Below are 17,640 nucleotides of genomic sequence, written 5' to 3' on the forward strand. Positions count from 1 at the left end.
GACTTTACCAAAAAAGCAAAAAGACAAGCTACCGAATTGAAGGATATCTTTGGAAACCATATACCAAGAAGAATCTAATAACCAAAATATATATAAAACATCAACGACAACAAAAAGACAACCCAATCATAAAATCGGCAAAGGACCTGAGTAGACATTTCATCAAAGAGGCTATTCAAATGGCTACCAAACACATGAAAACAGGCTCAACATCATTAGCCATCAGAGAGACGCAAATCAAAACCACAATGAGATATGAATTCAGCCCCACTAGGATGGCTAAGATTAAAAAATAATAATAACAAAATAACAAATGTTGGCAAGGATGTGGGAAAATTGGAAACCTTATCCATTTCTGGTGGGAATGTAAAATGGCACAGCCGTTGTAGAAAATAGTGCGGTGGTTCCTCAAAAAACTAAAAACAGAACTACCATACAATCCAGCAATTCCACTCCTACGTATATACCCAAAAGATGTGAAAGCGGAGACTCAGAGACTTGTACATAAATGTTCACTGCAGCACTATTCACAACAGCCAGAGGATGGACACAAGGTAAATGCATATCAATGGATGAAAGGAAAAACAAAATGTGGTATGTACTACAATGGAATACTACTTAGCCAGTAGGAGAAATGAAGATACATGTGACAATACGGAGGGAGCTTAAAGACATTATGCTGAGTGAAATAAGTCAATCACAAAAGGACAAGGGCTGTATGACCTCACTTCTATAAAAGACAATAAAAAGCAAATGTATAGAGGACAATGTTAATTAAAAAAAATTAGTGGTTATTAATGCAGGAGGAAGGTGGAAAGAAGAGAGTTACTGTTTAAGGAGTATTGAGTTTTGATTCATGGAATGGAAAAAACACATTAAGTGTACAGCTGCACAACCGACTAATGTAATAGCTGTCAATAAGTTGTATACCTGTAAAAAGTTGAACTGGCAAAAGTTGTGGGACAGACATATTTACAACAATGACAAAAAAAAAAAAAAAAAAAAAAAGGCCAGCTGTTGAGCCTACTTATGTACAACCAACCACCACATGGGATTTGGTTCCCATGCACATTCAGATGCACAATCAGGGTTCAGAGGTTTAGAGTCCTGGTTTCATGGGACATTCCAGTTAATTGGTCTAATAACATTTAGTAATTCTCATGTACCTCCTAGTTCGCTGCACAGTGCCTGGGGTCTTAAAAGCTTGCAAGCAGCCATCCAAGGTAAAACTGGTTTCTACTTACCTGGAGCAACAGAGGAAGAAGAGGAGTCAGGAAGAGGAGGAGAATATGGAATGTGTAGCTAATTGCCTCCATGAACAACAGCCTCCTCTGCCATGAGACCAGAAAAACTGGATGGTGCCTGGCTACCATTACTAAACATTTTGATCCAATATTTCATAGAAGGATTCTGATCACAAGGGTGAAAATAAACCCAGTGCCGTACAGAACAGAATTTCAAATTCTCATGGAATCCAGACTTTCTGGAGCCATGAAGGCTGGATGAACCCCCAAAACTATCCCTCTGAGATAATCTTTACACTTTAAACCAAAAATATCCCCTGAAAGTCTTTTTAAAACCAAACAATGGTTTAGAGCTTAATTAGTAAAGAATGTCTGCCTTGAACATTGTACTGTTTTAAAATCTATGTATATGGGATCAAAGTGACAACTGCAACTTGAAAGATTAGATAGAAAACTTAGGGAGCGGTGAGTGTACATTATTAGAGGAGGAACAACTCAGAAAAGGGGGATGAGAATGGTTTCACAACTCAAAGAATGTAATCAATGTCAGTGAATTTACATGTTGAAATTGTTGAATTGGTATATTTCTGCTGTGTATATTCTCAACAACAAAAATAAATTACAGTAAAATCTGCAAAAACTGGAACCTGTTTAAGGTGGAATCCTATCAGAGAAGGAAAATCCAAATATTTTCCACCAGCAGAGAGTGACAGAAAAGTGGTAAGATTGCACCCTGTCAAAGGCAGAAAACTTGTGAGACATGGAAAGACAAAGCAGTCGGTCAAATTCTGGCTCTCACAGGTTTCACTGCATAATTGTTCTTCCTTTGTCTTTTTGGTCTGGATGTTTTTAATATGCTGTCTTTGTCTTTTGTTTTGTAGTTTCTCTGAGATGTGTTTAGACCATAATCACTTTATGAGACTGACAGGGAAGTATTTTCATTTTAAGCTCACAATATGATAATTTACGTGTGTGTGTGTGTGTGTGTGTGTATATATAAAATCCTACTTGTAATTTCTTGGTTTCCTGAGTCTGAGGATTTGTGTCCTTCATCAGTTCTGGAAAATTCTTATTTCTAAATATTATTTCTTCACTATTTTCTCTATTACTGGTATTTCCTTCCAGAGTTTTTTTCCACCTTTAAAGAGAGCCACTACTATCTGTAGTAGCATCTTAATGGTTTTTCCTATCTCCAGTCTTTTTCCTTACAATTCTTTAACATATCTATGGTAGAATGATCTATGTATAATGTTAAATCTGGTCCTATTACTCCTCTGTGTAAAATCCAACACTGCTCTTAGGATAAAGTCCATACTTTTTAACATACATTCAAGGATCTTTGTGAAATGACTCCTGTTTATTTCTCTCATTCACTCATTTCCTCTGCCTTCTCTTATACTGTATGTTCCAGTCATGTAAAAATACCCTGTTTCTGGAGCCTGTTATGCTCTCTTAATTTCTACTAGGTCTTTGCAAAAGCAGTTTCCTTTGCCGAGGAACTTCCTCCTCCTGCCTTTACCAGGTCCATCTACTAATTCCCTCGGGTTTCAGTTTAGGCGCACTTCTCCTGAGAAGCATTTTCTGATTCCTCAATCATAAATCAGGCACTTCTTCCTTGTGCTCCTTAATTATTATATTAGCTTCATAGCACAATGTGGGAATTTGGGAATATAAATGATCTCCATTTGAAGTAAATCACAGATACGGTTTTCTGTTACTTGGAAACCTTGATACAAATTCAGAGCTTTAAATAGAGTCTCCCAAGGCCTCCAGTTGTTGCTCCTTCTTTTAAATCCACAGTCTCTTCTTCTAGGCTATAGTATTTCTTGCCAGTCCAACGTATTTCATCTTAATCACCTGTAATTATCATCATCATCAGTTCCTACCACCTGATACCTTACAGTTAAGCTAGGAAGGCAAATTTATATATAACACTACAGACAAAGACCAGGATATTTCCATGCAGTATGTTTTTTGTCTCTTAATGGATAAGGGTCTTTTTAGGCTGGATTATAGACCCAGTTTCTGATCAAAGCTGTTAATTTGTTTTACTAACTTGGGCCAATGTATGTACCTCCCCAGCCCCTACCTACAGTCTATGTACATGACACTGTGGATAAACCTTTCTAGAACTCTTTTACGCAACTCTGTTCTTACTGCTTCTTTGTATGCCCTCTCCAAGTATTTTTTCTGGTCTTTATTTCTGAGTACAAAGCCTACATGGACTTTGTTTAGCCTTTGACAACTCTGTCATGCAGTGCCTGCATTATTGGCCAACCTGGACGCTCACCTACGTTTTTCTTCCTTTGGGGTAGAGAACGGGGTACTATATCCCTGCCCCGATGTCCCCTTGATAGGGAGTCATATTACTCACAAGAAGGGCAAAGACAAGCACTATCTAGCCCTTGAGATGACAGTCCTTATTGTCTTCTCCTTCTTAAAACTCCACACTTAGATTTAATATCTCTATGTTGGGTATTCTTCAGACTATAATCACTTTGATGGGATTGATTCAGAAGTATTTTCATTTTAAGCTCACAATATACTATTGTGTAGATTTTTACATTTCTTTTAAAAGATGATAGGCCAGGTTCTGGGAGGGAATATCACCATTTTGCCCTAATGGTGATTAACAGACCAATGATGCTGATACTATTCATGAGAAAATACAAAATGATGGCTTCAGTATGACCGATTAGCCATATTATTTATGTCATTATTTGAGGAAATGTTCTATTCCTTAAAATACTTGTAACAAAAAGCTTTTTTAAAGACAATGGCCAAGTGTATAATCCATAGTATAAAACCTAAAAACCAAACCCGTTGCTATTAAGTCAGTTCCAACTCATGGCAACCCTATGCCCCATAGGGTTTCCAAGGAGCAGTTGGTGGATTCGAACTGCCAATCTTTTGGTTAGCAGCCAAGTTCTTAACCTGCACCACCAGAGGTCTATCCATAGTATATAAAAAAAAAAAAAAACCAAACCTACTGCCGTCGAGTCGATTCCGACTCATAGCGACCCCATAGGACAAGGTAGAACTGCCCCGTAGTTTCCAAGGAGTGCCTGGTGGATTCGAACTGCCAACCTTTTGGTTAAGAGCCGTAGCACTTAACCACTATGCCACCAAGGTTTCCATCCACAGTATAGTACATTGTTATCAGAAAAGTGTAAAATTATAATTTTTAAAAATGACATGGATATAATTATTTGAGATTTGGAATTATGACTTTTTTACGAGTCTCATCCGTCTTTGGAAAAAATGGTTTTCTTTTTGAAATGTACAGCACGTTGCTATTACGTGCTATTGAGTTGACATCAACTCACAGTGAATTATTAAAAGGAGAAAGCAGGGTTTTTTTAAGAAAGTTCAGTTTTAGTCAAAGTTGAGTTAAAACTTTAATGACAGATTGAGTACCCGTGTGTGTGTGTATACATATATATTCCGGAGAGTGAAAAATACATCCTATTTTTGTTCAATTACTTTGGAGATAAGGAGGAAATAATTACTTGTGGGCTTATTTTGCAGTTAGAAAAACTCAGATTCAGCACTGAGATGAGCTAGGGCTCAGTTTCTGAGCCCTGGCCTTAGGAATCTCAACTATTTGGAAGCCTAGTGATAACTGTAATTTTTTCAGTGACATATTGGAACACATTTTGGCCATCATTTCCTTATATTCTTTCTCCTTTATTCCAGGTGGGATCCAAACATTTACTGCTTCAGGCTTATCTGCCTTCAGCCTAAGTCTCCATAATATATTTTAGGCTCATGCCGTCTATCTCCAACATGATTAACACCCCTTCCACCACTCAGGTTAGCTCAGCACTGATGTAATAAGAATAAGGAAACCCAGGACATTCTGGCCACTTAGTGCCACTTCTGACGCACAGTTTTGCAATCCTCAGGGTTAAGAAATAGCTCTCCTGCCCATGCTATAAGTAAAATCTAGGCAACTGTGTAGCTTAAAGCTCTGACTCGTATACAAAAATGACAATTTTGGTCAGACGGTGGTTCCTGAAATAAGTGGGAAGAATAGTTACGAGAGAACTGGCTAGGAAGTGCCTGTTGACACTGTGTTGACTGAGTTCTGATACCCTAACGAGAAAATGTTTTGGAGGAATTCCCATGATTGAGGAAATTTTACTCTGCCTACTGAGGATCATTTTTTCCATAGCATGGGTGGTAATTAGTAGGCACTTGGATGGATGTCCACCTTTTGCCTTAAGTACTTCATTTTGGAGTTGTATTACTATGCATATGATGGAAGCCCCTCTTTGGAGGCGATGTGAAGTAGACATTGCTGTATTATAGGCAATGATTCTTACCTGTATTTTCAATTTCAGTTGAGTCTGTTGTGATATCGCCCATTTCATTTCTTATTCGGGTTATTTGCTTCCTCTCCTGTTTTTCTTTTGTCAGTTTGGCCAGTGGTTTATTGATTTTGCTGATCTTTTCAAAGAACCCGCTATTGGTCTTCTTAACCCTTTCAATTGTTTTTCTGTTCTCTTTTTCATTTAATTCTGCTCTAATTTTTATTATTTGCTTTCTTCTGGTATCTGAGGGTTTCTTTTGTTTCTTATCTGTATTTTCAGTGAAGATAGGAGGGAGGGAGGGGACAGCAGAGCCATTGATAGAATTCTTTTTACAAATTAAACAAGAATTATACCCACTGGTTCATCTGCTTGCAGAGCTGATTTTGTTGTTGTTGTTGTTGTTAGTTGCTATTGAGTCGGCTCTGGCTCATGGCGATCCCACGTACAACAGAACAAAATGTTCCCTGGTCCTGTGCCATCTTCACAATTATTGGTATGCTTGAGTCTATTGTAAATACCCAAGCTATGGTATTTTCAATCGTCTCATACGTATACAAAAAGTGGACAATGAAAGAGACTGAAGATGAATCGATGCCTTTGAATTACAATGTTGGCGAAGAATATTGAATGCACCATGAACTGCCAGAAGAACGAACAAATCTATCTTGGAAGTACAGCTAGAATGCTCCTTAGAAGCGAGGATGGTAAGACTTTTTGCATGGTGAGACTTTGCATTGCGTACTTTGCACATGTTATCAGGAGGGACTCGTAGCCTGGAGAAGGACATCATACTTGGTAGTGAGTCAAAGAAAAAGAGGAAGACCCTGGACTAACACAGTGGCCGCAACAATGGGCATAGCAATGATTATGAGGGTGATGTGGGACATAGCAGTGTTTTGTTCTGCTGTACACAAGGTAGCTATGAATTAGATCCAACCTGATGGCATGTAACAATTGCTGCAGCCACTGTGTATTCTGAGTTCGTTCCAACATAGCGGGCTCACCATCCAGCACTATATTGGGTAATATTCTATTGTAATCCATAGGGTTTTCAATGGCTAATTTTTCGTGTAGATCACCAAGCCTTTCTTCCTAGCCTACCTTAGTTTCGAAGCTTAGACTCCATTAAAAAAGTAGTCTTTTTTTTTTTTGGTAGTGAAATGTAGCATTTACAGAAATATGTATTAAGTATATAGCTTACTAAATAACTGTGAAGTAAACATGCTCCCAGGCCATGCCATGTCAGTGCCCCTGAGAAATCCCCAGGAGGTACAGAGGGTGTCTCACTAACTCAACAGAGGGCTGAGTCAGATTCTGAACCACTGCCTCAAACAGTATTCACAGAAATTAGATAAAGTGACCTATGAAGTCATTGTATCCACCCCCAATCTTGGGAAATCTTGGTTCCTAAGAAGTAATAACTAGCTTTTTGTCCAGTCTAACTTTTACTATACACAGGATGGACCTTTCACCAAAGCCCAAGAAGAATATCCCATCGAAGGTCTAATATATAAGCAAACTGTAATAATAAACTCAAAATTTCCAAAGATTTACTAAGTTACTCTTAACCATTGTTATGGATTGAATTGTGTCTCCCATAAAGATAGGCTGAAGTCCTAACCCCCAGTACCTGTGAATATGACTTTTGGAAACAGGATCTTTGAAAATGTTAACAGTTAACATGAGGTCATACTGGAGTAGGGTGGGTCCTAATTCAGTATGAATGGTGTCTGTATAAAAGAGAAGAGACACAAAGACCCAGAAGAAAAATGGCATGTAAAGATGGAGGCTGATTGATGTACCTAAAAGCCAAGGAATGTCAAGGATCACCAGCCATCACCAGAAGCTAGGGCAGAGGCAAGGAACAGACTCTCCCTCAGAGCATTCAGAAAGAATCAATGCACTGATACCCTGATCTCAGGCTTTGACACTCCACAACTTTGAGACAATACATTTTTGTTCTTATATGCCACCCAGTTTGTGGTACTTTGCTATACCAACCCTAGAAAACCAATACATGCATCATCCTTTTCCCTATCTAAAAAAGTCTGTTTTCCTCATTGGAATGCCATCTTTCAAATATTTAATTAGTTATAGCTTACTACTCAGTCCTTGTCTGCAACCTAATCTAGGTTAAAGAAATTATAATATGTAAAAGAGAGACTATAACCAAGATTCTCGAACTACTGTTATCATTACCCACTCCCCTGGTCCTGCTCTGCCTGCCCATCCACCACAATCCACTATACTTGTGATGCTTAAATAAATGCTGCTGTTGTGTTTTGTTTTTTTAAGAACAGACATGTTCATTCAAAGGCAATGGAGAAAACACATTCAGGTTAAAAGCATCTTATCTTCTTTGAATTTCTCTATAGTTCCAAAGAGGATTTTTTTTTTTTTTTCCAGTCTCATACACTTTCATGAATATGACTACTTCAAAAGTTCTAACAAAATTAGAAGAAATGCAAACAATATGACATGGCCTTGGCTGGCATACATTTTCATTTAATATGGTTTAAACATAGCGATATTATTACTTTTTTTCCCTAAAAATTCATTGCTATTGCCAATATTCACTCAAAACTTACTTCCAGTTCTTTAATTTTTTCTTCTGCTATTTTCTGTTTCTCTAATAGCTGGTTGTGAATTACTTCCTTGGACTGAAGAATAAACCTACAAAACACACAAAAGTTGGAAATTAAGCCACATGACCAAGATATTCATCAAATTCAATAACTATCAAATAGCAAACTAAGAAAACTAAAAAAATGATCCTCTAATTCAGGACAAATAAAATGCACTGTTACATTAATGTGACAAACTCAGAAAACCACCAGGGTTAAACCTTCTCGCTTATGAAGGGATAAAGGCTTAAAGTAGATTCTGCCTTCTTATCTAAGAAGGGAAGCAGGCTTCAAGTAGATTTACAGATAAAAGAGGAAAAAAAAGGATAAAAATCTATCACAGGCCGAGGGGAAAGTTAACATACAAACATAATAAAAATCCTGCAGAATTTTTATTTTTTCAGTTATCTCACTCAACTTTCATCTAGATTTTTTTAAACAATATTTGTAACAATATTTAGAACTTCCCCCATCTTTTTTTTTTTTTTTTTTTTCCTTTCTGTAACAGCAGTAACTCATGACCTTTTAAAGTCACAATCAAGTACTGTGTTAGGATCAATGCATTAGTGTTTATATGAGTTCCTCACACAAAAAGCACTGTATAAGCTCGAGTATCTTTTATTATTATTTCCAGAGTGTATAATACCTCTGAAAAGCTCAAACTGCACAAATGGAAAATTTCAACTTTTTCCATTTTACAGTCAGGCACATTATTTATCACCAATGGCATTAGGGTGGAAATATGGGAAACTTTAAAAATTAATACTGAATCTGTTTTGTGACTTTATGTTCACTATTCTTGCTGTAAGGGAAGGAAGAACAATATTTAGTAGCCTCAAGTAAGTGAACTGAAATAGTTCCCTTCCACTGAAATCAAAGGAAAAACGCCAATTACTCAATTCCCTTTCAGGGTAGTCTAATTAGGCTATAATAGATTTCAATTACATATTAAAATTAATTAAGCAGACTTTCTTCTCTTTGCACATAGAGTTCAGAACTAAACATCATCTCTTAAAAAAAAAGCCAACAAAAAAACATATCGAGGTAGCAATATGTGTTTCCTCTGTCAATCCCACAAAAACGTTGTGCCTAGGTAGATTCTTACTCAGAAGGTCTGTTGCTATAGCAGAAGAAAAGTAAAACAAATCAAATAGGGCAGCCAGCTATCTTCCAGACATCTGGGAGAAAACTGCTTTCTTCCCCCTCTTCTTCAGGAACACACCTTCCCACACATATTAAAACAATCTGATGAACCCCTCTTTCCCTCCAGTAATTACTCAGCTTGTGATCTGATGTGAACAGCTCAGATAATTTATCTGCTGATCTAGTCTTCAGTTGTAACTTGATCCTTTTGAAAAACCTTACTCATATACTTACTGCAAAGATGCCTACATTCATTCACACCATGGAAAAAGTATAATGAAACAAGATCCAAGCATCATCAAATTATGTCATTACACACAAGATTTTACTAAGAATAAGAATGTCTTTTAGCCATGGAAATAATTTTCAGAGTAAAATATACATTTTTAAACGGCACTCATCGCTGGCCAGTAAGTAGTATTCTCAAATAATAGGTCATCAGACATCATCTTTATTAGCATCTGAGAAAATTTCAAAGCTAAGATTAGAGGTCAAGTCATTACTTATGTAGCCTTTAAAAATAAAGTATCTGAACAGATACTAAATCCCTTGAGCAGAAAATAAAATTACTAGAAAGCAAGAACACAACAATGAAAACATGTTTTTCTGCAGCCACACACCCCTGAGGTAGCTATATTGGAGTATGCTAATTTCAAAGGCCAGAGAGATTCTACCAAAGCTGGCCAACCTAGTACTACGCCTAAAAGAACATCTCAGTCATGGAAGTCTTAAACAAGGACAAGTATTTGGTAAACTTACATGACTACCTCAAAGAGCAGTTAGTCAAAACTCAATACAAAATTTATGGAAAATTTGGTTTAGTCCTCAAATCAAAAATTGCCAAAGATACTGGAAAGCACCAAGGAACATTTTCCTATTGTTAAAATGTAAGACATTAAATTAACAGATACTATTTTGAAGATGTGAGTGGTTTAGTGGTGGAATTCTCGCCTTCCACGTGGGACAGCCAGGCTCAATTCCCGGCCAATGTACCACAAGTGCAGACACCAGTCATCCGTCAGTAAAGGCTTGTGTGTTGCTACGATGCTGAACAGGCTTCAGTGGAGCTTCCAGAATAAGATCGACTAAGAAGAAAGATCGGATGATTTACTTCCAAAAAATCAGCCAATGAAAACTCTACGGATCACAACAGTCCAATCTCAGTGTGCATGGCGTTACCATGAATCGACAGCAGCTAACAACAAAAACATTTTGAAGGTAAAGGACACGGCATGATAATGTAATTATTAGTCTTATATCATAAACAAATATGTACACAGTTTCTCAAAGCAGACAGTCTTACTCAGATTCTGCTTGACTGTTTAAGGAAAGTCAAAGGTAAAGGATGCCATGGTTCAGAACATACCACAAAGGAACAATAAGCCATGAAGGCGGCAATCATTCTCCTAGGACAAATGATATGCAGACAATGTACCACAATACTCAGGGTCATATAATCCAGAGTCGTCTCTTTGTAAAAGGCTTCTATTTTGGCCTGGAACTCAATGCCATGTTGACCCTGCACCATCAACTCTAAAGGATTTGCTGCCTTGCTGTTTCACTTCTTCATTGATTAGTAATTATGCCATCTGAAAAACATAATTCCCTAATAGCTTTTGGTTTGGGTTATTTAGGGAACATCAGAAGCTGTGTTCTGAATTGTCCTGCATAACTTCCACTTTCTTGCAACTTAGCATGAATTAAAATTGTTCACACCACTGACACACAATCCAGGATCAGTGGCAATGTTGTCTTTTGGGTATATGTCCAAAGTATGGTCACCTGGCACCTACACTATGCAAAGATAACAAAATGCTTATGATAACACACTTTGTTTAGGAGGTGTCTTAGGCTGGGTTCTCTAGAAATGTAAAACCAGTAAACCATATAAATACATACAGAGAGATTTATATCAAGGAAATGGCTCATAGGGTTGTAGAGGCTGGAAAGTCCCAAGTCTGTGGATCAGACGGGAGACTTCTCCTGGCTCATGGGCTGCGGAAACTAACAAATCCCAAGATCAGCAGGCAAGATGGCAGGTAAGCTGCTGGTTCAAGTCCCAAGAATGGGGGTCAGACAAACAGGAGCCAGCTGCAGGATCCAGAGTGAGCAAAAGCCCACGAGCCTTGCCAGAAAGTCTACCTGTATTGGATGCAGGCCACACCCCCAAGAACACTCCCTTTCAACTGACTGGCTACTCACAGCAGATCCCATCATGAAGCTGATCACATCATATCAGATCTCATCATGGAGGTGATTACATCATTACATGACTGCCAAACTACATCATAACTGCCAAGCCACTGAGAATCATGGCCCAGCCAAGTTGACATACAATCTTAACAATCACAGGAGGGAAAAAGTTACAAGAAGTGTGACAGTATATTCTAGTGGCATTTAGGTTTCAAGTTATCCACAAATTCAGTGGCACAGAAATGGCTGAATAAGAATGAATCCATCTTCCTTTTTTGCCTCACTGCATTCATGATGAAAGCTACTCATACAAGTACATAAATACATGTAAAGAGTATTTTACTTCATTTTTCAGCAAAAAAAGAAAAAAGCAGAAATAACCTAAATCTCTCAGTAAGGAAGTGATTAAAACATTATGGCATATCCATATTGTGAAATCCTGAGAATTCTGTTATGACATAACCTAGAGAACACTCCTCCAGATTAAAAACAATTAAAATTTTAAAACAAAGCAAAAAATTTTTTTAACATGTTGTTGAGCTAAGACGAAAGAAGGATTTCACAGAGGCCCAAAATGAAGTGGAATCAGGAACTCTGGAAGGTAAGACAGCAATAAATTGCCTTTCATCCTTAGAGTTTCTATGGAATCCTGGAGACCCTGAGTATCCACACTGGTAAAGAAACAGAATAAAAAACAGGAAATAAAGCCTAGGGGTCATCCAATGTGAAGATTCTATTAGAAGAACCTTCATTTAAAGCCAAGTTCCCAAAGGGTTCTACCTTTGGTCTATGAATAAGAAATAAACTTGCTCCTCAGTTGTTCTTTTTAGGTGCTGTCCAGTCAATTTTGAATCATAGCAACTCCGTGTGACAGAGCAGAACTTCCCCATAGGGTTTTCTTGGCTATAATCTTTACAGAAGCAGATAGCCAGGCCTTTTCTTCCACAGTGCCACTGGATAGGTTCATACTGCCAATCTTTTGGTTATCAGCAGAGCATTTAACCATTTGCATCACCGAGGCTTCTTTGTTCCTCAGTAGGGGACAATAAAAGAAACTTGTCTATCTCTACCTTTGTAGTGAGTAGATTGAAAAAACAAAAATCTCCCTTGAAAATGTACAGTCATAAACTGGCCTTCTAAATGGGTTGTGGTCTGCATTAAACCTACCTATATGGCCTAGAAAACCTCAAATACACAGCACAGAATTTAATTTACAGTGTTCTTAATTAGGTGGGTGGCAAAGTTCAAGTAAACTTGAAGACAGGTCAATAAAAATTATCCAAACCAAAGACAGAGTAAGTAATAAAATTTAAAAACAAAGAACAAAAAAAAATAGGATATAGTATCCAAGACCTAAGAGACAATATCAGTCGAACATGCATGTAATTAGAGATCCAGAAGGTGAAGAGAGAATGGAGCTGAAGAAATATTTGAAGACAGAATGAACAAGAATTTTCTAAAACAAGTAACAAAAAAATACTAGTTCAAGAAACCCAGAGAACCACAAGCAAAATAAATCCACACTTGGGGGATATCTAGGTCAACTGGCATAACACGGCTCGTAAAGAAAATGTTCTACACCCTATTTTGGTGAGTAGCGTCTGGGGTCTTAAAAGCTTGCAAGCAGCCACCTAAGATACATCTACTGGTCCCATTCCATCCGAAGCAAAGAAGCATAAAGAAAACCAAAGACACAAGGAAAGCATTAGTCCAAAGGACTAACGGACTACGTGAACCACAGCCTCCACCAGCCTGAGCCCAGAAAAACTAGACGGTGTCTGGCTACCACCATTGACTGCTCTGACAGGGATCACAATAGAGGGTCCTCGACAGAGCAGGAGAAAAATTTAGAACAAAATTCAAATTCACAAAAAAAGACCAGACTTACTAGTCTGACAGAGACTGGAGGAATTCCAAGACTATGGCCCCCAGACACCTGCTAACACAGAAGTGAAACCACTCCTGAAGTCCACCATTCAGTCAAAGATCAGACAGGCCTACAAAACAAATAGTAACACACATGAGAAACGTGCTTCTTAGTTCAGTCAAGTATATAAGACCAAATGGGCAACACCTGCCCAAAAGCAAAGACAAGAAGGCAGGAAGGAACAGGAAAACTGGAAGAATGGACTGGAGAACCCAGGGTAGAAAGGGAAAGAGGCCGAGTGCCGACATTGCAGAGACTGCACCCGATGTCACAAAATAATTTTTGTATAAGTTTTTGAATAAGAAACTAATTTGCACTGTAAAGTTTCACCTAAAACACAAATACTTTTTTAAATGTAGAATTCACCTAGATAAAATAAAAACAAAAAAACACCTAGACATATCATCGTCAAACTACTGAAAAGCAAAGATAGACAGAAAATCTTGAAGGATGCCAGAGAAAGGACACGTTACATTCAGAGAAGGAAAGATAAGAATTAAAACAAACTTCCTGTCATAAAATATGCAAGACAGAAGACAAGGAAGTAATATTTTCGAAGTACTGAAAGAAAAACGTACTACACAGATAGTGAAAATATCTTTCAAAAATGAAGGAGAAATTCAAACAAAGGCTGAGAGAATTTATCCTGGCAGGCATACACCATAGGAAAGAAGACTCCAGAAGGAGTATGATACCAGAAATGAAAAGCACTAGAAATAGTATAAAATTAAGATGACTATAATAGACACGTTTTTCTTTTTATTAACCACTTTAAAAGATAGTTAACTGTCAAAAAAGGGGTTTGGCAAACTATGGACTGTGGGCTAATCTAGCCACACTCATTTGTTTATGTATTATCTACGGCTGCTTTCTCACTATAAGGCAGAGTTAAGAAAGAAAGTTATGACACAGATCATATGGCCAACAAAGCCGAAAATTTTACTATCTGGCTCTTTACAGAAAAAGCTTGTGGACCCCTGATCTAAACAAAACAAAAATAGTAACAATGTATTATGGGGTTTATAACATATGTAAGGAGTGCTGCTGGTGCAGGGGTTAAGCGCTCGGCTACCAACCAAAACATTGGTGATTCAACCCTACCAGCCGCTCTATGGGAGAAAGATATGACAGTCTGCTTCCGTAAAGATTCACAGCCTTGGAAATCCTATGGGGCAGTTCTACGATGTCCTGTAGAGTCGCTATGAGTTGGAATCGACTCTAACGCAGTAGATTTGGTTTTGGTATAACATTATGTAAAATTTATAACAATAAGACAAAGGATGGGAACAAGGAATTTAGCATATAATATTAAAGATGAAGTGGTACATTACTTGAAGACAGACTGTTATAAATTAAAGAGGCATATTTTTGTTTTTTATTGTAAAACATAGGGCAGCCACTATAAAAATTATTTTAATAGAGGAAAAACTAATCAGCGTAAGTGAAAATAAAACAGCATCACAAAAGATAATCAGTGTAAAAGGAGGCAGAAAAAGGGGAAAAAAGGAATAAAGAACAAATGAGATAAACAGAAACTAGCAAGATGGTAGATTTAAATCCAATCATAGCACTAATTATTTGAAAAGTAAATAAATACTCCAATTAAAAGGCAAAGAGTGTCATATTAAAATAAAAAGCAAGACCAACTATATACAGTTTACAAGAAATCCACTTTAAATATGAATACACAGATAGGTTAAAAGTAAAAGGATGATCACACCTACTAGGATGGTAACAATGAAAAAATAAAAGATAATAACAACTGTTGGTGAGAATGTGGAAAAATGGGAACCCTCATACGTTGTTGGTGGGAATGTAAAATGATGTAGCCACTTTGGAAAAACAGCCCGGCAGTTCCTCAAAACATTAAACACAGAGTTATCATGTGGTCCAGCAATTCTACTTCTAGGTATATATCCAAGAGAAATAAAAACATAGCCATGTCTGCACAAAAATTTATACACGAATGTTCACAGTAGCATTATTCATAACAGCTAAAAAGCGGAAACAACCCAATTGTCCATCCATAGATGTATAAAAAAATGTGGCATATCCATACAATGGAATATTATTCAGTCATAAAAAAGGAATGATATGTGGTACGACATGGATGGACCTTGAAAACATGCTAAGTGAAAAAAGCAAGTCATGAAAGATCACATATTGTATGATTCCATTCATAGGCCACTCAAGAAGAAACAGATAATAGGAATAGATATTAAAGAGATTGAATTCAATTGTACACCTGAAAAATATTGAACTAGCAAACATTGTGTTTATATATAAATATATATATTTTTTAAAAAAACAATAATTAAAAGAGATTGAATTCATAGTTAAAAACCTTTCCACAAAGAAAACTCCTGGTCCAGATGGCTTCACTAGTGGATGTTTTCAAACACTTAAAAATAATACATAACAAAAATAATTCTACACAAACTCTTTTCAGAAAATAGAACAATTCCCAAATCACTTTATGAGACAAAGGCATTGTGGGGGGGAAGGCGAGGGACCTACATATCATGAATACACACACAAAATGTAATGCATTAGCAAGCTGAATCTAGCAATATATAAAAAGGATAATACATCATGACCAAGTGAGATTTATCCAAAAATATAAGGTTAGTTCAATATTAGAAAATCAATCAGTGTAATTCACCAAATCAACAGACCAAAAAGAAAACCATATGATCATCGCTATTGATGCTAAAAAAGCATTTGAAAAAAATCCAACTTAAAAAAACAAAAAAAAAAAACTCTCAGCAAACTAATAGAAGGAAACTTCCTCAACCTGATAAATGGCATCTATAAAACACCTCCAAATGGTGAAACATCACGGGCTTTCCTGTTAACATCAGGAACAAGGCAAAGAAGTCCGCTCTCACAATTCAACACTGTACTGGAAACATTGCACCAGAAATCCTATCCAGTGCAATAAGCCACAAAAATGAAATAACAGCAGATGAAAAAGGACGAAGTGAAACAAGCTTTATTTCTAAGTGATATGACTATCTACATAGAAAAAAGCCCCCAAAAATCTACAAAAAAACTAAACTAATAATATATGAGTTTTACAAGGTAGTACAATACAAAATCCAATCTCTTTGTTCAGTATGTTGACTGTGGTAGTGGATACAGGAACCTACACAGGGGATAAAATTGTAAAGAACTTAATACACCCCCATACATACAAATTAGTGCAAATAAAGCTAGGAAAATTTGACTAAGATCAGTACACTGTATCAACATCAATATCCTGGTTATTATAATTTTACAAAATGTTACTGTTGAGGGAAACTGGGCACAGTATACAAGGGAATCTCTCTGTGTTATTTCTTACAAGTGCATAAGAATTTATAACTAGCTCAATAAAAATTTCAATTAAAAACCAATTTCGATATCTTAGCAATGAACCATTGGCAACATTTTCAAGCACTGCATTTTTACACAAATAATGTACACCTTCTACGTTTGTCAACATGTTTAAAAAATTGGCTTAGCAGCAATTATGAAAATACCTTATGGGAGAGAGGGGGCGTGGTTGGCAAACAAATGTCGAAGGGGGGGCATTATCTGCGTAAAAATACAGTACCATTTATAACAGCATCAAAAACCATAAAATATCTAGAGGCAAATATATCAAAATAAGTGTAAGATTTATATGCTAAAACCTACAAAAAATGAGAAAAATCAAATACACACAAAAAAATGGAGAGATATGCTATGGTCGTTTATCAGATGGCTCCACATTCCTAAGATGTCAGTTCTCCCCAATTTAATTTATAGATTCTATACAATTCCAGTCAAACTCCCAGCAAGCTTTTATGCAGAAATTAACAAGCTGATTCTAAAATCTATATGGAAAAACAAAGGATATGGAATAGCTAAAACAGTTATGAAAAAGAACAAAATCAGAGAACTCACAGTACCTGATTTCTAGGCTTACCATAAAGCTATAATAATCGAAACTGGCAAAATGACATAGATCAATGGCATAGTGATCAAGGGAACAAAATAAAACAGTGCAGAAATGTTTTTGACATACACGGTCAAGATCCACTGCTATTCGTAAGTTTTCACTGGCCAATTTTTTCAGTAGACTGCCAGGTCCTCCTTCCTGGTCGCCTTAGTCTAGAAGCTCCACTGAAACCTATCCACCATGGATGACCCTACTGGCATTTGAAATACTGGTG

The 17,640-nt window shown here is 36.9% G+C and overlaps 1 protein-coding gene across 3 annotated transcripts in view; it reads right to left on the reverse strand.

The window, feature by feature from the left end:
- PFDN1 (prefoldin subunit 1) overlaps nt 1-17,640 on the reverse strand; it is a 65,412-nt gene that overhangs the window by 29,049 nt on the left and 18,723 nt on the right. For 2 of the 3 annotated variants that reach the window (XM_064277019.1, XM_003404799.4), the window contains exon 3: nt 8,146-8,230. In XM_064277019.1, the coding sequence (XP_064133089.1) occupies nt 8,146-8,230 (85 nt within the window). Of the gene's footprint in view, nt 1-1,166; nt 1,245-8,145; nt 8,231-17,640 lie in introns of all 3 variants that reach the window. The other variant, XM_064277029.1, reaches the window with a different exon arrangement.

The sequence above is a fragment of the Loxodonta africana genome, chromosome 2 (genome assembly GCF_030014295.1).
Source record: "Loxodonta africana isolate mLoxAfr1 chromosome 2, mLoxAfr1.hap2, whole genome shotgun sequence".
NCBI lineage: Eukaryota > Metazoa > Chordata > Mammalia > Proboscidea > Elephantidae > Loxodonta > Loxodonta africana.